Genomic DNA, 21,282 nt, shown 5'->3' with positions numbered 1-21,282 from the left:
AATAAGTACAATTACTAGTAAAACATCTGGCTGAGACCCAATCACAATATGGGAAAGGACTGAAGTATTCCGATAACAGTGTGGGTGTATTAACACCTGTATTAATGTGTTTCCTAATCCAGATACAGTTTGCATTTTAACACCTGGTAGAAATGCAGTCTAAGACAAAACCAAGAGGCTTAAAATTTAGAGAGTACAAATTCATGCTTTGTCTCAGACTCCAGTGTAAGTGTTGAGGATCAATCATTATGGCATGCAGCAATATCAAAAAATGTCAGAGAAAGGGAGACCAGAGTAGCTGTGCAAGTGCAAATTGTCATTGTCATGGCATTTTGTGTTATTTTGTGTTGCAAACAGATTTGTGCAGAAAACGTTTATCAATTCTAAGAATTTCAAAAAAAGTGTTGAAGAAAGAACTTCTATTTAAGTGTTCCTGAGTATCATGTCCATACCCCAGCACAGGGAACAACATCATAGAAAAGTCCTACAAAAGGGATTTCACCCTCTCAAGATTCCGCTTATACAATGAATAAACGTCAAGTTTGACAATATTAACAATACTTGGCAATTCCAGTAGGTGAAACCTCGGATGGGTGGGGCCTACAACACAAAGAGATGAATCTATAAAAATAAAATGAAAAATATTCATATCCAAAGCTACTGTTTGGATTAAGTTGCCAATAGTCAGCAGAGAAAATATTATAGGAACAGTTTTCCAGACAATATAGCTTAAGCTGTTGGATTGAGGCCCTCGGGTTGAGAGGGTAATTTGGTTGCTGCAGTTGGCCTGAGGCTATTGGTTATGGAGGCCAACTATGATGATCTTCTGCCCCTGATTTCCATAATCATTTGCTCCTCTTTTCCTGAAGCAGTCCTCCTCCTCGTCCTCTTCATCCTCCTCCTGTGCTTCTATGACTCCTCCTGAGGCACTGTACTCCTCCTCCTGCTCCTCCTCCTCCAGGGACTCCAGGGGGTTTATCAGACCGTACAGGAAAGTGAAGAAACCGTTTAACCAATCTGAGCTGCCCTCCTCCATTTCTTCTAACCAATCCAGAACCTCGGATTCACCCTGACCATCGACCTCACTGGTCAGGCCTACGCAAACAAGAGGGGAGGTAGGGGTGGACGTCGGTGGATGGAGGGTAATGTTTGGGAGCACAACGTATGGAAGTGATATGGAACAGTGTGGGGAAAAGAAGTAGTGAAAAAAAACTAACGGAAAAGGGCAGGAAGAGAGAAAGTCGGAATCAAATGAAGAAAAGATGAAATGAAAGAGGGTTAAGAGCAGAGAAGGAAAAGAAACAAGAGGAGAAGGTATATAAGTTTTAGGCAGCAAGGGAGCTACTAAGGCCTTTATCATACAACCCCATTTTCATAAACTACTTAGTATTACTACTACTAAGAGACAACGTGATTCACAAAACATTGAAACCCAATATTTAATTGAAAATAACAAAGACGGAATGCGTTTCCAGCAACAAGTTTCAAAACAGTTGAGACAGTGTCAACAAAAGACTAGAGATGTTGTGAAATGCTAAAAAACAAAAAAACAAACATCTAACAATGAATGAGGTAAACTGGTTATTCAGTAAGTAACATGATTGAATATATAAAGAGCATCCACCCTCCTACCCTCACCTATGGTTATGACCGAAAGAACGAGGTCGCGGGTACAAGCGGCTGAAATGGGTTTTCTCAGGAGGGTGGCTGGAGTCTCCCTTAGAGATAGGGTGAGAAGTTCAGCCATCCATGAGGAACTCAGAGCAGCATTTTGTAGTGGACATAAGTGCATGGGCTCAGGAAGACTTCCAAAAAACATCATCTGTGAACACAGTCCCTAGCTGCATCCACAAATGTGTTGGAACCTTACCATGCAAAGAGGAAACTGTATATAAACCAGATCCAGAAACTCTGCCTCCTTCTCTGGTCCCGAGCTAATTTAAGATGGACTGAGGCCAAGTGGAAAAGTGTCCTGTGCTCTGATGTTTGAAACATTCAAATAAAATACAGGCTGTAGTAAATTAAAAGTAAATTAAAATTAGAAAAGCAGGGTTGGAAAAGTGATGAGTCCCTTAGGAATAACCATTATAAACATTCTCAGGTATAAACAATTACCTTTCCAGAGTACACACCAAGTTAATTGGCCTCCACCTGACATCAACTGTGGTATTTTAATTTTACTTCAGAATAAAACCAGCTGTTCCAGGACGATTCTACTCCTAGTAGTTCATGGTAACACAAAGAATTCACCATGGCTAAAGTTGTGGAAAGGTAAGGGAAGTTAGGAGAAGGATCTAAAAAGATTTCAAAGGCTTTAACTCTACCTCTGAGGACCGTTCAGAGTATTGTCCAGAAGTGGAAAGGATATGTTTCCACCCAGACCTTTCCTAGATCGGGCCGCCCCTCCAAACTGGATGACCGAGCCAGGAAAAGATTGATCAGGGAAGCTACCAAGAGGCCCATGGTGACCTTGAAGGAGTTACAAGTCTTAATGGCAGAGGTTGGTCGATCTGTGCATGTGACAACAATTTCACACGTATTGCAGGGTGGCAAGAAAGAAGCCTCTTCTGAAAAAATGTCACACTGAGTCTCATAAAAAAAAAAAACTGAAGATTCTGATGCCACAAAACGTGATATGTTCAGATTAGATCAAAATTGAACTTTTTGGGCTGAACTCTAAGCGCAATGTTTGTCAGAAACCAAACAGAATGACTGAACTCAAACAGTTCTGCAGGAAGAATGGGGAAGTATTCTCCAATCTAGGTGCACAAAGCTGGTAGAGACATATCCAAAGAGACTCCACAAAGGCTTTAATCTGGGGACTCCTAACTTTTCCAATCCTGCTAGAAATTTTGAAAAAAAACTGTAAAACAAAAAAACATGACTTTTTACAAAGGGTATCATGACTTTCTAAAGGCACTGTATTTCAACAACATGGCTCCGTAGTAAAAGAGTCCGGGAGCTAAACTGGCCTCCTGCAGTCCAGACTTGTCACCCATTGAAAAATACATTATTAAATGTAAAATATGACAAAGGAGACCCTGAACTGTTGAGTAGCTGAAATCCTACATCAAGAATGGGAAAGCCTCCCACTTTCATAATGCCAGCAACTTGTCTTCTGAGTTATCAGTTGTTAAAAGAAGAGGGGATGCAACAGAGTGGTAAACATGACCCTGCCCCAAATATTTGGAGATATGTTCTACATGAGGATATAATTTTCAAAAACAATTGATATGTTCTGTTTCAATAATTGAAATGCTTTGTTTGCTTTGTACAATTGCATATCAGGTTTCAATGAATAGCAAATCATTGTGTTCTGTTTTTTATCATTATTTACAATGTTACAACTTTTTTGAAAACAGGGTTGTAAGTGAGTCTGGCTGTAGACACATTATCAACAACATCACTTTGACCAGACTTAATAGGGGTTTGCTAAATGACCATACCTCTAGAAATTCAATGGAGAAGGACTTAGAATTATACATGCAGGACAATGATAATGAAGAAGTAAACCCCAGTATATTATGGGATGCAGCTAAAGCTGTTAGATTATAGCCAGAACAGACGCACGTAAAACATACTAGACATACTAGAAATGGAAATAGATAAAATATTAGGTGAGGAGGTTGAGAAAAATAATAGATTCATGAAACAAAGATTTTACAAGGCTGGCCCTAGTGCTACAAAATTGTGGGCTTGAAGGCTCAAAAAACAACAGGCAGAAAACACTATCCAGAAGATTAGAGAACCTAATACCAATAGAATTACTAACAATTTTGATGGCATACAAAGAGCATTTTATAAACCTTTATACTCTCAATCAGAACAGGTTAATAACCACTCAGCTACTGAATTTCTGAGCTCCTTAGACCTTCCCACGCTAGGTAAAGAAGCTAATGATAACTCGCCTCACCAATAACAAAGGAGGAAATAATTAACGCTATCTCAAGTTTGAACACTAACAAATTACCCGGCACTGATGGCTTACCCCCAGAATGGTACAAGTCAATGAAGGATCATCTGCTCCCTTATTTGGAGTCTAGCTTCAATTATATTCTAAAAGGAGCTCCCCCCTGGAGAGAGGCCCTCATATCTGTGATCCCCAAAGAGGGTAAGGATAAAGTGGACTGTAAAGGGTGCAGACCTATTACTGTTTTAAATTCAGACTATAAATTGTATGCCACCATTCTTGCAAAAAGAGTGGAACTTGTTATGCCCTTGCTAATAGACGAGGACCAAACAGGAGTCATAAAGAATAGACAGACGCAGGACAACATAAGAAGAGCCTTACATACCATCGAACAGATTAGTGCCATTATTCTCAGTTTAGACGCTGAAAAAGATTTTATTTATTTATTTTATTTCAGTCCGATGGGAATTTCTTTATTCAGTTATGAAGAGATTTAACTTTAGTAAGGGCTTCATACACTGTATCTAGGCACTTTATACTTCCCCACTGCGAGAAATTAAGTTAATGGCAGTCTGTCTGATTCTATAACTTTACAACGTGGTTGCAGGCAGGGCTGCCCCCTCAGCTCCATCTATTTAATTTATTTATTTAACCTTTAGCCCAAGCAATACATCAGGAGACAGAATTAAATGGTATTTCCATAGGAGGGGTTGAATATAAAATAAGCCTGTATGCGTATGATGTATTGGTCACAATAAAAAAAATAAATCCTAATTCAGGCCTGCCTCTATTAATGAAAATGCTGGAATCATATGGGAAATATTCAGGATATGTCCTAAATATACAAAAAAAAAAACAGGTTATGACATTTAATTACACACCTACAGAAGAACTCACTGCAATGTATAGTTTTAATTGGAATGCACCCTACATTAAATATCTTGGAGTAAGCTTTCCTAAAGACATGTCACAATTACTAAATATTAACTATAACTGTATTAACAGAAAAATACACGATGACCTTGATGGGTAGAGGATGGTTGCCTCTGGACTTTGGTAGCAGAATTAGATCGATAAAAATGAATATCCTCCCAAGGTTATTATATCTCTTTTCATCATTGCAAGTGGAAATCCCTCTGAAACAATTTAGAGTTATCATTAACTGATGCACCAATACAATCACTGCTTGGTTGTGTGGGAATAGAGGAAAACATATTACATAAGGTGAGCCAATGGGTGAACTGCTTATTGAAGGTATGGAGGAAGGTGGTGGAACTCCAAAAACAGATAAAACTACTTTAATGGCCAGCATATGACCCCGAATTCACACCAGCATTACAAGATCATAGGTATAGACAATGGACCTATTATGGTGTTAGTGCTGTATGCAAAATTGTATATAAAAAAATAAATTTAAAAAAAAAAAGGGGGGGGGGGGCTTATGTCAAATGTATGAACTAGGTGGGCGAGACTTTCACAGGTACTTATAGTTCCGTGATTATTTCTGTAAAAAGCTGAAAGGTTGTAACCCGGCAGAGCCACCAGCGATTAATCATTAATTTATGGATGCATACAACTCTGGTGATATTTAAGGACTCATAAGCAAGCTATACCACAGCATCGCTTCACTGAAGAAGGACTCTACAGACTATGTGAAACCACAGTGGGAAAGAGAGTTGAACATTGGGATTAACAGAGGACATTTGGCCGAATGCTTGGGAAACAGTCATCCTCCAACTCCTAGGACTTGGAAGGACTTCTGCTAGAAAGGCTTCATTCGTTTTTGTTATAACTCCAGAGCAGAAGTGCAAATAGACGGTACACACATACCTGCTGGAGAGAATGTGGAGAGGTCTTTGCTGATCATGCCCATATTTTTTGGCCTTGCCCCTCCATCCAGTTTTTCTGAAGGGAAGTGGCAAAAATAATTTCAAAGGTTCTATGTTTTAATATGAATGTATTATTCAAGACTCTCTACCTTGGGAATATGCCAGACGGGTTGAGTAAAGCTGATGCGTACCTACTTAGGGTCTTGCTGGCTGAGAGTAAAAAAGGCCATCACAAAATGTTGGCTCCAGAAAACTGCCCCCACTACAGATTCTTTTGTTAAGATAGTAAAACAACTACATGTACTAGAGCAAATGACTTACTCGATCAGACTCCAAAAAGAGATAGGTAAAAACTATGGCAGAAATGGCAAGCCTATCTGGCCAATGAGTGAGACCGTATGCATGTACTTGGTATGATATCCTGTCTTTTGGGTTTGTTGATCACCCTCGGATCTTGAAAATGGTAAATTGTTCTATGTTTTGTATATATGTATATATATATATATATATATATATATATATATATATATATATATATATATATATATATATATATATATATATATATATATATATATATATAAATAAGGCCACCTCCACTCAGAAATGTGTTGTTCTTCCGTTTCTGTCCCCTTAAATGTCTGACACTGACTATAGTGACTTGTATCTGAGCAAATTGTCAGGTGTTTTCACATTCCTCACATTCAAGAGGTATTCAAGAAAGATCTACTTGGTACGTCACTAATCCATAAAGGGCCTATAACAAACTGCCTTATATGAGAAACACTGTTAATTGGGCGCTACAAATGTCTATGAAATGCGTCTGTACATATCGACGATCGTATCAACTATACCAGATGACGTATAAAGAGCAACAAAAATTTGACGAGGAAGAAGACGATGGGTCAGAGATTCATGTGTACACGATGGCGTTGATCTAGCTGACTATTGCAATTTGTGCAAGACCAACATGAGTGAGGGAGTATCCAAGGCTGCATCAATAGGTAACTGCTGCCATGTTGGATCCATAGATGTAAAGCTTTGTTGTGTGGCATAGACGTCGTCATCGTCTTGTCATCCCTCCCCGTTCTGGGATTGGTTCCCTTGCTGAGGCGTTAATCGGATCCATGGAATCCAGGCTGCCCGAGCAGGGCGAAATTAAGGCAGCATGGGTATACCCAGGCTTAGTCGACGGGGGACAGAAAGGTGAAATCTCCAGCTCAGAGTGAACTGTCAGTACAGAGAGAAACTACATTGTCGTCATGGCTGTCAGCCACTGACAGTTACAAGCTAACAAACAACAGAAACTAAGAAACGATGCCAACTACGCTTACCATTGCGATACGGCTGCTAGTCACTGATTTTAGTGACAACAGACTCCTCATCTGGGTCTGGGTCTGACTGAGACCAGGTTCAGGATGCACAAACTACAACTTAGCTGCAGATTGCAAATGTTAGCTCTATGGGCAGGCAGCTCTGGCTCTGTGCTTGTTCATCCACCTGCAGCGCTCCAGGAGTTGCTCCCGTCATAGCTTGAGTGGGCAATTCGTTGGCCCCCCCGTCACCTGTCTAAAGTGGGCTTGAATATGCAGGCCTATAGCTGACTCTGTCCGATGTGTTTAGTAATCTCGATGAACCGTTTGAACGCTTCTCTTTAAACCTCAGGCCTGCAGGCCTACTTTTCAACAATTTGGTAAGAGCTACAACGTAGTTACTGAAGAGTCTCAGGCTACCACAAGTACACACGTCAGTACAACAATGAGCAGCGGGGGACAACTGAGGCCAGATGCAACATTTCTCAATGAGTAGTTTTTGTAACAGGATTTTTTTTTTTTACTTTCGACTGGGGGAATCCATGTTTAACTAAATATTAATCATAGAGTAGTTTTAAAGTACTTTAACACGTGTCTGAAGTGAGACTTTAAATAAAAACTCCCCAATGTTCACCAACCAGGAGTCACTTAATGTAGTGTTCCACAACCCCCGGCCGCCCAAGAAATAATTAATTATTTCCGTTGTATTTATTATCTGAGTCTGACCAATCTTTTATTTTGAAAAATGACCGGATTCTCTCGGTTACATCCCGGTCATTTGAGCGCCAAAAATTTAACCTACAAGCAAAATGAGCAGAAAACAGACGTCTTTGGAAAGTTTCTTTTTGAAGGTGAAAAGGGCCGGTGAAGAGACAGAAGAAGAGCCAATTTCCAAGAAAAATAAAGTTTTTAACATACAGTACCAGGAGTTCTACTTGAAGTATGGATTTATCGCGACAGGGGATTCCCACAGACAAAGCCCGCTCTGCGTGATATGCCGCGAACGGCTCTCTTACGAGGCAATGAAGCCTTCAAAGTTGCTTCGCCACCTGGAGACCAAGCACCCTGGATTAAAAAACAAGCCCCTGGAGTATTTTGAAAGAAAAAAACAGGAACACGAAGGACAGAAGAAATTACTGGCGGCCACCACATCAATAAATGCGAATGCGCTGAGAGCATCATACTTGGTGGCTAACCGTATTGCTAAGGCTAAAAAGCCATTCACTGTTGGTGAAGAGTTGATCTTGCCCTCCACTAAAGACATTTGCCGTGAACTTCTAGGAGAGGCTGCTGTTAACAAGATAGCACGGGAGTGAAGTACAGGCAGCATTTATGATTTAAACTGATATTCAACACAGGACCATGCTCAAGGCCCAAATCCCTCCGCTGCTCCAGATTAGCATCTAGTGTAAGTGTCAGATAGCAGGCTGTGCTGCCAGTCATGATGCAAGTGCAGCTGATTAATTAGCATTACAGAGCTAACGTTACCACGGTGTGTTCCTAAACCATATGTTATTACATTTGACCGAAAAGCAAACCGTCTTGTCACTTATAGTAACACCACCACACGAATGACAGCAGTCCAGGTCAAGATGATGGAGTTAGCATGCTAATCCTGACAGCTAGCCTCCAAGGAGAAGTGACTGTCAGAGGCTAACTGTCATTAAAGGTCACGCCCCTAATTATTCATAAACGAGAGAAATGAAACCGATGAGAAGCAGATGATGAGTTCAGTGGGCGACATTTGGTTTCTAAGAAATGACCAAGTGGAAACACTGACAGGAGCACGGCCGTGGAAGAATTAACCTCCCACCGGAGCTCTTCAGCCTCTGCTCCACCCCAATGCTGAACATGCTGCAGCTAACGTTAGCACAGACAACGCTGAACATGCTGCAGCTAACATTAGCACAGACAACGCTGAACATGCTGCAGCTAATGTTAGCACAGACAACGCTGAACATGCTGCAGCTAATGTTAGCACAGACAGCGCTGAACATGCTGCAGCTAATGTTAGCACAGACAGCGCTGAACATGCTGCAGCTAATGTTAGCACAGACAGCGCTGAACATGCTGCAGCTAAAGTTATTTAAATTGAAAAATGTTGCTTAAGTCAAATATGTGATGTGATTAATCACGATTAATTACAAAGCCAGAATCTTCTTCTTTTTTTTTTAATCGTTTCCCACCACTTGTTTTGATGGCACTGAAAAGCATAAAGTCAGGCTTTCTTAATACAAGAAGAGATTCAAACGGGGATCAAAAACTGGCTGAGTACTTCAGTAGTTACCTAGAAATTGAGTAGTTACCTTCATTTACCTTTGGATGAAGGGTTGGTTTTTACCTTTTAACCAGACACACCCCATGAATGTCATCCTTTAATAACAAGCTGTTTTTCAAACCCCATTGTTTTGTTAGAGCCCTACTAAGAAGCACCAACCTTCTTACGTTGCAAACTAAGCTTAAGGGATCTAAGACTGATTAAACTTTAATACTCTTAATGTGGGGACATTCAAAAGAGGGTTTAGTCTAGATTACAAACCAGTTCAGAAAACATACAACAGTCCACATAACTAAGGTCAGAAGTGTTTGGGGTATTATTATTACTGCTACTACAATTGTCAGTCATGTAAAATAAACCCAAATTTTATGTGACTAATGAACAAAACACACACTCAGTGGCCTGCAGAAATGCTTTAAGTCAAGACAAATTGCCGTAAAAGTCATGATGCATCATAACTGGGAAATCATATACATTGTCAGTAGTAATGCAGTGTTCACATATTTGCCAAGGGAGACAGAGAGATTTCCCCTTGTTTACCTTAATGCAAGACATTGATAGTAAACACTAAAATGAGTTGTAAATTAGAGATAAATCAACTTGCCTAGCAGAACTTTAGCATCCTCGACATCAAAATCACCATCGCCATCTGTATCGTATGCCACCAGTTTACCTACAGCAGTAACAAACAAATGTAGACTTATTGGTCATTCAACAGGAACTCTGAAGACACACTGATAACTGGACACTGACATGCATGATTCAACACACACAGACATTTTAAGACATGCACCAAGCTTGTGGGAAACTGGCCACTTATCTTCCGTCATGAAGCATAGTGTTTTCAACTGTGAGCATGAGCAACAGGACGTCTCATAAAAATGAATTAATTGCGTCTTGCCAACCTATCCATTATAAATTTGGAGAGCACAATCAGCCAAAAGCTTGGTGAATTCCTTTAAATGTGAGGGAATATGGGAAACCTTGAGACTCAGAGGGTTAAGAAGACTGGCAACAGTTACAGAACACGTCTTATGACACTGTGGGATAATTGACCCAACACAGTTTGTTTTAGTGACATTAATAAAGACTTGGAGGAGCCCAACCTAAAAAAGCTTGTTGGCATGGTTTCTGTTAACTCCAGCTTGTGTTCCAGGTTAAGGATAGAAGTATCAAAGCTGATGGGTTTGTTACAGAGTAATGGAACCACAGAGCACGGGACATTAAGTTGAACAGAAGCCCTGGATCTATACCAGTTGAGAAAATTGAGAAAATGTTTGTTCCAAATCAGTGCAGTAGATTTTTCACATTCCAGCTAAATACGGACCAAAACTTGATCAATTTTTTAAGGAAATTAGGGATTGACCAATTTTTTAGGGCCAATGCCGTTTTTTTTGTTTCATCAGCCTTATTCGATGACCGATATGGACTGCCGATTTTCTTGAGCCGATACTACTTTTGCTCCCTCAATTTACATCATAAAAATTACACAATGATAATAAAATGTTACGAGTCTCAATTTAAAAAAAAGTAACATTTATTGAACTTAAAAAAGGTGTCTTCACCAACACGGAGCTGCCTGTGGACACCTGTCTGTAAATAATGGTGGGAAAAAAACTATCGGCGAACACAGCAGCCCGCATCTGCAGATACCCCTAAAAAACAAAAGTAACTCTGACTCGAGCCGCTGATTCCTTTGCGTTGAAAGGAGTCAGTTGAGATGGTTCGGGCATCTAGTAAGCCCCCTGGGCGCCTCCCTAGGAAGGTGTTCCAGGCACGTCCAGCTGGGAGGAGGCCTCGGGGAAGACCCAGGACTAGGTGGAGAGATTATATCTCCACACTGGCCTGGGAACCCCTTCGGGATCCCCCAGTTAGAGCTGGTTAATAATGCCCTGGAAAGGGAAGTTCGGGGTCCCCTGCTAAAGCTGCTGCCCCCGCGACCCGACCCCGGATGAGCGGTTGAAGATGAGATGAGATAGTTGACATGTTGTGAGTACTTTGACTGTGAGAGACAAGATAAGACAGGGCCTTGTGGCTGTAGCTGCTTACAGCAAAATATTCTCCTCCAGCACTTTGTCATTACATCAAGGTTTAATTTATGTACCAAAGTCAAGGCCTCAGAATATATAATACAGTGGTTGAAATGTTGTCTCTTCATAGTTTACAACTAGTCCATAATGTGCATGTCACAGAGAGCTGCTTTGAATTCATGAAGAAAATGTTTTTGGTGAACAAGAATGCAAACGCGGAGAAAGGTCTTGATGCACTGAAATTTCAGGGGACGACCTTTAACAGCAAAACCATGCAGCCATATCTGAGTGTAAAGAGGATAAGTTATTAAGGCATTTTCAGAAAAATCATGCTACTCTGCATTTATGTTATGTTAATTTGTGTCAGTCCAATTTTTGATGAATAAACTAATGTTTCATATGTACTTGTCAGCCTGGTAAAGTAACAAGTAACTGAAGTAATCAGATAAATGCAGTGGAGTAAAAGTAGAATATTTCCACTGATTTGTAGTGGAGCAGAAGAATAAAGTAGCATGTAAATAAAATACCCAGTAAAGGAGAAGAGCCTCAAACTTGTACTTTAGTCCAATAATTGAGTGAAAACCTCTGGTTCACAGGTTTGTTCATTTAACAAGGATTGTTTTTGACAAGCTTGTTGCACTTTGAGGTCATGACTACTATTTATATTGGTAAAATAAAGACAATATATGCACTCCTATGTGCTGCATTGTTTTACAACATCCATTAATGTGATGCTCATATTTTTCCGGCCCCTCATTTTGGATCATTTTCTTCAACCGGCATCAATTCCAAATTAATTTAATAGCTTTGATGTAGCCTATTTCAGTCAGTTCAGTGATTGCTGTTTGTGCGTATTTTAGTGTTTACATTCTTACCTAGAAGACAAGCAGAGGGAAAGTGGGCGGGGCATAAAATGGAACATGTCTTTGTAAACTGTGGCCGAAACTATGGTTGAATCGGCCCCCAGTTGTAGGCTGAGCGCGGCGGCTTCAATTCAACATCTTATTTTAATTATTGTGGCCTTCTGTCCCTGTTATGTTCCTTCTATGTCTGTTTACAATATGAACATTTATCAAAGATGTATTTTTTTTTCATGTTATTATTACTGCTTTTTACAAATAATCAGAAATCCCTGCACACTCATTTCAATGAGGCTTTGTAATTATCTGCATGAGGTTCGGGGGGGGGGGGGGTCCTCACCAAGTTGACTTCAGTATTTTCAGGCAAATTGAACACTTATGGTGGCAGCAGGGATTCCCCCCTGACGGGAAGGGGGGCAAAGGATGCTAAACAAGAATGCTTTGGTTGTTGATAAAACCTTACCATTTAAAAACACTTCCGCCTAAACAGTCTTCCACGCAAGCTTCTTACACAAGATCCCTATTTCTTCTGTGCATCAAAACTTTTCCCTCTTTTTAAAAAATTCTCCATTTACAAAGGAGCCATGAGACAAAAACAAAAATTTCTTAGTGAATTCAACAATCTGTGAGTGATTGATATACAAATGGTCATGTTGAGGGTGAAGTATTCCTTTAAGATACACTGACTCTTCAACACAACTGAAGGATCAGAATCTGGACAGGCCTATGTGCGGAATACTTTCTCCCAAACCCATTCATGGCAGCGGGTAGCCTGACACACGTGAAGCATTTATTGACTTAATGTTTTAGATTCAGGGCTCTGAGAGATGAGTGTGTTAAAGAGTTAAGAAAATATGTTGAGCACAACAACAATGACACAATCATTAATGTTAACACATGGTGTAAGAGAAATATGCCTTTGAATTTTTACCTTGCAAGGCCTCAGACAGGTTAATTTGTAAGCCCTTAGCCTTGTCTGCATGCAAACACAAAACATACATATTGGAACAAAGGCTACATTATGAAATAAGACAGAAGAGATTCATTATTCAAAAAGTGATAATTGAACAATAATCATTAAGGGTGCAGTAAGCTGTGATCAAAGAGAAAATTACACAGACATGCATCTGACTGTTCAAATCAGTGAAAAGGATAGTTTTTTTTTTTATTGGGTAAGGACAGTCTAAACTGTGCTCCACATGCTACAGACCAGAATAAAACAACAATGTGCTTTTTTGGTGAGTGAAATGTTACTGTGATAAATGTAACCATCTTATTGTTAATAAAAAGTTTTGTTTAATTTGACTGGTTCAGATTGTTATCAGAAGTGTCTGACTGTTTTATGGAAAGATGGTGATGTCTCGTTCTAAAATCTCACTTTCAAAATCTTGCAAAATGACTTGTTGCTGGAAGACAGCAGATTGGAACAGTATGGAACAGCAGTGCGAGAGAAAGGATTGCCGGCAGGGAGAGTTTGTTGTGAAGTGAAGCTTTGTTTAATATAAAAGATTTTTTTTATAAAAACAATGGTTACTATTTGCATTTTCCTGAAGAAAAATTTTAGGCTAGCTAAAGTGACTGTGTTGACCTGCATCAGTAGCTACCCACCAAAGCATGGCACGAGAACGACAACTTCTTTCTGTAGTTGGACACTTCTAATAACAATCTGAGCCTGTTAGTGGAAAAACAAGTCTTTTTATTTGATGTACATTGTTGTCCCGTTTGATTACACTACAGCCCAGTTCACATAAGCCAGACTGCAGCGCTGTTAGTGTTCTAATAATGGTAAAGATCATGGTAAACTTCAGGGATATATGACATGTGTTTGTGGACAGATGATATACAAGCATGTGAAGATATCACACATTTCCAGCAAGTTGCAAAAGGTAGAATGACTACAGAAAGAAAGAACACAATCAGCTACTCTTGAATAAAAATGTACGTGTGTTGCACAAAGTACTCACCAAGGACTCCCTGATAGTCGACCAGGTCAAAGTAGACCACAGCTACTGAAGTCCAGACACCCAACAGGGCCAGGACAATGAACCAGGTAAAGAAGCTGCTGCTGGACCCAGAGTCGGCCCTCTTTCCATTCTTATTGGCTGATTGGGTTTTAGCACCATCTGCGAACCCAAAGACAGTATACCATGTCAAGTTTACTTGTTCACATGACGTGCCCTTGGACACACTTATACTCAAATAAAGTCATGCCGTACATTCAAATAATGATAAATTCTATGAAAAAGAAGAGCAAAAATAAATCCCAGCAAATGCATAACTCACACACACAGTGTGTGTTTGTTGCATAACTAGCAATATTGTCAGTTATTGGACTAAGAGAAGTTGGTTGCCGACGTTACGGTTACATCACATAACTCTGTAAGGAACAGTACCAACACTACCATTTTGAAGCAAGGAGATTGGCATTTTGGGGGAAAGGGGAGGAGCGCTAAGCAGCCTGAGTCTGTTTACAACTGTTGTTTGTGGGAAATGCTCCTATACTCATATAGTGCCTTTCTAGTGCCCTGACTACTCAAGGCACTTTACACGACTTGTCACATTAGTCACATTTCCATTTAGGTTTCAGGGCCCGCCGTCTTTCATGTGCTAAGTAACACGAAAGAAAACACTCCATCCTAAAATTTCCAGTAGCTGTGTGTGTGTGTGTGTGTGTGTGTACTTAAAGCAGGCAGCTGTAGTTTGTGGTAGTAAATGTAGAGTAGTGTTTCATATTTCCGGTCCCTAGTTTGTTAGTAAAGCTAGTTCGCTAGTAAAAATGAACGTGTGATGCTAAGCTGCTTTAAAGAAGCTGCGTAGCTCACGTGTTACACGTTTCTGTTACGGTGCTGACGGCCCTATCTTCTTACACTGCTTACATAAGGTTCCTGTCTTATCTGTCACTCTGATGCCGTTTAGCCTCTTGCATATTGATAATGAGAGACATCGGGTTGGGCATGTGCGACTAGACGTAAAAATTCAAAATCACACACTCAAATTTTGGTCTCAAAATGCATGCAAGACATGCACGTGTTCATTGATGACTCTACATTGCCCATAGGTGTGAATGTGAGTGTGATCGGTTGTTCCCGCCTTACGCCTGATGTCAGCTGGGATCGGCTCCAGCCCCCCGCAAGAGGTTGAAGATGGAAGGATGGTGCCATTCTTTTTGGTGTCATGGCAGTCATACAAGCCATGCGGTCCAGAACAGGTACATTTGAAGAGCTTGCAGAGACCATACTGCAACTTGCTTTGCAGCACAAGTGTACACACTGACTTTGTCACTGACCAGTATCAAAAACCTGGAACGGTCACGTAGAGCTGATGCAGGGTCACAGCGCATGCAAATCTTTGGCCCCGATCGGACCCCAACACAAAGGAAGGAGTTTCTCTCTGAAGGAACCAATAAGGACGCACTTATGGAATTCATGTATGTTGCATGGAAAATGCAGAACTTACAACCGTGGGAAAAAACCTCTGCTTGTACACATCACACATTAGGATCAATGTCACTGTGCGACTGTTATGGAGGGTGTACAGTCTGTTCTTATTGTAAGACCTGCAGTATGATCATGAAGAATGTGACACATGGGTGTTTTTACATGCACAACATGATGCACGGGAGCATAAAGCGGTCATTATCAAGAGCTCTGACATTGATGTGGCAGTCATTGCTGGAAGTCTGCAAACAGATTTACCATGCAGCTTATATGTTTTCACAGGGACTGGCCACAGGACACGTATCATTGACATTACCAAGGTGTCATCAGCTCTCGGAACCGGCGTGTGTTCAGCCTTGATTGGAATTCACATATTCTCTGGGTGTGCCTTTTATGGCAAAGTAAAAAGAAAGACATTTTCTGTTGCATGTGAGAAAGATGAGTACCTTAAGGCTTTCAAAAGTTTAGGAACCAACTTTAATTTGGAGCAATGAACATTTGCACTTCTTTGCCAGTATGTATGCCACCTATATGATCAGCCAGTTGCTGTGAATGTAAATGACGCTAGGTACAAGGCTTTCTCTATGACATCAACGGCCTTGCCAGGATTATTAATTCCCCTTACAAGTGATGCCCTCCACCAGCACTGCTAAAAGGGGCAAACTACCGGGCTGCAATAATGAGGTCCTGACTGTGCTCCATCCCCTGCTGGATATGGTTGGCAAACAGAGGATGGGACCCCCCTGACAGTGTTTTGCATGTGATACACTGCAGCTGTAAAGAAAGGGCCTGTGAGGCAGGCAGATGTTCCCGTTTCTCTGCAGGACTATGCTGCACAGACTTATGTCGCTGTACAAATTGTGCCAATAAAAAAAGGAGTAAAGGGAAGATGACAACTGTCCTGACACTGACATTGAGTACAAGAAGTGTCCTTATTTCAACCCTGACATCAAAAGGATTCTGGTGTACACAGCTATCTGTGCCCAATTCCCTAATTCTATTTTGTACATTTTTTTATTTCATATTTACCTCTGGGCTGTTCTGTTCTGTTATCCCTTATTTTATTTTTGTACTTTATTTCATATTTAGCTCTGGGCTGTTCGGCTACCCCTTATATTTTTTATTACAGTTTTACATTTCGTATTGTCATTAAAGATCGTTTTTATGGTTGATCAGTGTTTTCGTGTGTGGATGAATAAATGGACAAAGGAATAGTCAGTGTTTTAAGTCCAATCCTGTCTTTTATTGATCTAGATGACTTAACATAAAAAGTTCACCTCGTCATATTTTCCTTATTGTTCTTCTTGGATGTGGTTATGTATTCAGCACGGTTTAGAATCCATTTGGCCCACTTAAGAGGATTTGGGGGTGTTGTGTTCCTCTTTATCGCTAACATTAATTCTAACCACAGGAGCCGCCATCTTGCAATTCTGTTGACAAAAAGTAGCTCTCTTATTGGCGTAGCAGTCGCACGTTGAACCGTGCCACCACCCGCTGCAAAAATATTATTACGATCTAAAGAAACCAGTTCAGCATTAAACATACAGGCACAGATAATTGATTGGAAAACTAGCAACAAACTTGTTATTTTTTCTAAAAATTCAGATTGTATAGATGCCAGACTGCAGAGAAGGATGGAACAACCTTATGGCCTAGCAGGTCAGAATCTCAGAACCAAGGAATGTTTGGGAATAAATCAAGTGAGGAGTTTAGGGCCATTTTCTCAGTTACTAGTTACTTTACAAGGTAAAGTACATATGTAACATTAGTTTATTCATCAAAAACTGGACTGACAAAAATGAACGTAACATTAATGCAGAGTAGCATCATTTTTTGGGGAAAATGCCTAATCAACTTATCCTCTTTACACTTAGATATGGCTGCAGAGTAAACAGGCTTCGCAGTGACAGAAAATAAAACTTCTTTGTCCATTCTCTGGTGAACTGACGGTTTTCTGTGTCAACCTTTCTTTTTTTCAGAGTAGAAAGAGACATTGATGTGGTGATTTAACCATGGATTTAACCAGACTGAAACAATTGAGAACAACATCAAAGCGGAGCTTAGCGAGCTGTTGCCAAGAGGATTCAAAAACCCACGAAGAAGAGTGTAGCAAGAGCGTGCGTAGCGCTGTGGCCGCGCATGGAGCAAGTCTCCCAGCGCGCCGGGATTTGACGCGCTGAGACGGTAGCGCTGAGATACAAGAAAGGACAGCGGTCATGAAGGCTTACTCTGCGTTGCACCTCATAAACCAAACGGTACACACGTGTCCCGAACCGTGACATGCGTACCGAACGGGACCTAATAGCAAGGTATCTTAAAATATAGTCCAACACTCTGCACAGGGACCGAATGTTACTCTACAACTCTATACAAACATTTTCAGTTGCAAAATCCATTATAGTATACCCCAGTTTGATAAACTCATACACTGAGATGAAAGTTTCAATAACAGACTTTTCTAGTTTAGTTTCAAATCAAGCGAAAGAAACCTGTAACGCACAGTATTTCAAAGTCTCAACATTTTGGGTGGTTTTGGACCTGAATATATGACTATTTGTTCATTTGTGAGGTAGGAATTTGGTTTTCAATCTTGAAATTCATATATTCATGTTTTTTTGAATTTTCAAAACAGGAGAATAACAGAATTCTGACTGGCTCATTCCCAATCAATTCATGCTGCTCATCTAAAGAATCTGTTAAGACAAGCATTTCATTACATATTCCTAACCCAATACTGTGGAAATTATGACCACACAATTGTGAGAGTGTTTATGCCCACTCCGAACAAGACAGGAAACAAATGCATGTAAATTGAGATTGTAACTCCAGGGCAAAAAACAAAACTGGGGCCCAGGGTATTACACCTTCTCTTAGACCTGCAAGCTGACCAATGTATAATCCTTTACCCTGCAACACAAGCAGGGCCCACACAATGACCTCCACGCTCCCTCCTTTGTCCTTCTCAGCTCTTGTCAGTAACCCTTAAATGGAGGCTTTCCTCACCTTGCATTTCCCCTTCTATCACTGTCGGGATCGCCGTGAGGACAGATGATGTGGCAGACTCAACCAGGTTCGCTGGATCACCCATCCCAGCCAACAGACGGCCTGACTTGCCAACTAACTGGATAACAGGTTAACTGGCCACAAAGAGCATACTGTCTGAGCTAAGGGAAAGGGTATGTCTGACTGCTGGCCCTCCCCTCTTTCTCTACAGGCTTTCTTTCTATTACTCATCTGTCACTAAGCCTTGTTCTGCCACTTTTTTCTGTCAGCCTGATATGGCTCTGGAGGTCAAAAACAGCTATTTATAGTGCTGTTAGACCAGCTGGCCCTGACACACAGAGAGGGAAGAACAGGCTGGCTGCCCTGCCAGTTTTAAAGGACTGCCCTCTTTCCTCTGCCTTAAAAGTTCAGTCACATTTTACTACATGTTCAGAGAAGTGAAGTGTTTGGCTACAACTTTTGTTATGAATTATTTCCATTACTGATTAATCTGAAAACCCTTTTCTTGATTTTAACCATTAAGGTTTGTGGGCTATAAAATATCAGAAAATCGTGAAACTAATCAATAGGGTGTCACAATGGAAAAATAAAGATGAGCTTTTACATTCGATTATCAGCTATTAAAATACATGAAGATATTCGATCATGGAGAATGATCTGCCAAAGCAGAGAGATCGTAGTATCTCCTATAGGGCACATTCTATCCACTGCTAGTCTATGCTCTGCACAGACGCATCAGGGTTTTTTTTCCCACTCAGCCAAATCCCACTATTGTCTAGTCAGCCTCATGCACCGCCCTAAAGACATGCCAATCAACCAATCATAGAGAACTACAGGCAATGAGGAGGATGTCTCAATCCCCATCCTGTTTGATTCAGAGAGTAGCAGGAAGTCATGGCTGAAAATGAAAACACAACTGAGGAGTTACATCGTGTCTTAACAGAACGCGCTTGGTTAACCAAGTCCAGTTGCTTTGAGGACTACCCAGACATCTACAAAAATGCCAAAGCATTAATATGTTCAGCAGGGCCCCAGACAGTCAGAATCCACGGATTGCTACGAAGCCCCTCAAGGTGTATCTCTGAGACCATTTCCCTGAGCCATCTGAAAAAGCTAGGAGGGTCAATCGCCTTCCAGTCATTAAGTATCAACCTTTTTGCCACCAAAGTGCCAAATGTGATGGTCACCTGCATAGAGCGTGGGAGTGAAAAAAGAGGCTTCTGAGCAACCAAATATTACAAAAACTACATCTTGTTCCAGCTGCACATCAAAAACATTACCAGGGTTTTATCTGGCCAGAATTTGGGCTGAGGCAGGAAGGGGGAAAACATGTGCACGTGCACTCAAGAAACTGAACTGAACTAACGTTATGTGCAAAAAAACCCATCCACCAGACCGTTCTCATTCATACAACCCTGTCACCGACAGCCCAAGAACCATAACAGTTCCCTACAAAATATCACTCACCGTTTACTTTATTATTGTAGCGTCCCTCAGTGATCAGACGGTGAGACCTAGTTTGTTGTAGCTTTATTTCTGACTGAACACGTGCTACTGTGGGCCGTAGCCAACGCCAAAACAGAACAACCTTAAAACCCTCGTTACACACTAGCTTATTACCATCCCACAACTCCTGCCATTTCCACGCCTCCCCTCTCAACCAACTACAGGTTTACAGAATCTCAAAAACAACATGCAACTTCACTGACCAGTGTCACTCACATTTTAACATTAACAACAACAGTCACTGCAGTCCGTTACATTATCATTTCCACCCTTATTTTTTGTGAGCAGTAAATGTGCCAGGGCTGATGTAAAAGCCCAGAAGTTTTGCACTGGTTCACATAATCCAAAAAGGATTATGTCAGAAAATAAGATCTGTGACTCACATTTGTGAGACTGACACGTTATGTTCAGTCAATCACTACATACTGGCAGGGCCGTTGGAAGTAAGTTTGAACAGGGGGTGCTGTGAAAAGATTTTTGGGATAATGTGGCCCGGGAAAGGGAAGTTTGGGGTCTTCTGCTAACGCTACTGCCCCGACGACCAGACCCCGGATAAGCGGTTGAAGATGAGATAAAAAAAACCTATGAGCCTATAGGCCTATTTAAAATACATTTTAAAAATAAATAGATTGAGATTCACTACTTTGCCGTGCACACAGCCAGGGTCTGTAACACACAAATGGCATCAGTTCTCAGATAATTATGCACTAAACACATTAAACATCACAATAACGCTATAACAATTAAATAGATTTGGTCAGCTGGCATGAACCTGAGTCTCTGCACCATCTACGTTTATGTCACACGCGACAATTAGCTCCACAATCCTTGTACGCACATCACATCATTAATATCTGACTATTTAAACACGTTATTGAACAGTCCATTACATCCATTACACAAAGAACACACGATCAAAATAAAACACTATCCCCACCAACTTGCAAAAATAGTGACGTTAAACTGCATGAATAGATACAGGACGAAAGTGTGCGGCGTCACCATGCACTTACTTTGAGCTACAGGCAGGTCGCCATGGTTCGGGATCGGCAGCTGGAGTTCCAAGTACCGAGCCGGTGCCACAAAACGTGAGAATGTTTCATTAAGAAAACGCTG

General features: G+C 40.8%; 1 protein-coding gene across 6 annotated transcripts in view; it reads right to left on the bottom strand.

Moving 5' to 3' along the window:
• asph (aspartate beta-hydroxylase) overlaps nucleotides 1-21,282 on the bottom strand; it is a 74,582-nt gene that overhangs the window by 40,114 nt on the left and 13,186 nt on the right. For 3 of the 6 annotated variants that reach the window (XM_083928440.1, XM_083928438.1, XM_083928439.1), the window contains exons 1-4: nucleotides 18,661-18,807; nucleotides 14,185-14,343; nucleotides 13,152-13,196; nucleotides 9,935-10,003 (exon numbers count right to left, since the gene is read on the bottom strand). In XM_083928440.1, the coding sequence (XP_083784566.1) occupies nucleotides 9,935-10,003; nucleotides 13,152-13,196; nucleotides 14,185-14,343; nucleotides 18,661-18,745 (358 nt within the window). In that variant the 5' untranslated portion in view covers nucleotides 18,746-18,807. Of the gene's footprint in view, nucleotides 1-5,740; nucleotides 5,811-9,934; nucleotides 10,004-13,151; nucleotides 13,197-14,184; nucleotides 14,344-18,660; nucleotides 18,808-21,282 lie in introns of those variants that run through there. The other 3 variants (XM_083928441.1, XM_083928442.1, XM_083928443.1) reach the window with 3 other exon arrangements.

Source organism: Echiichthys vipera, assembly GCF_963691815.1.
Source record: "Echiichthys vipera genome assembly, chromosome: 15".
Taxonomy (NCBI): domain Eukaryota; kingdom Metazoa; phylum Chordata; class Actinopteri; order Perciformes; family Trachinidae; genus Echiichthys; species Echiichthys vipera.
This window is presented reverse-complemented; position numbering and strand designations above follow the sequence as displayed.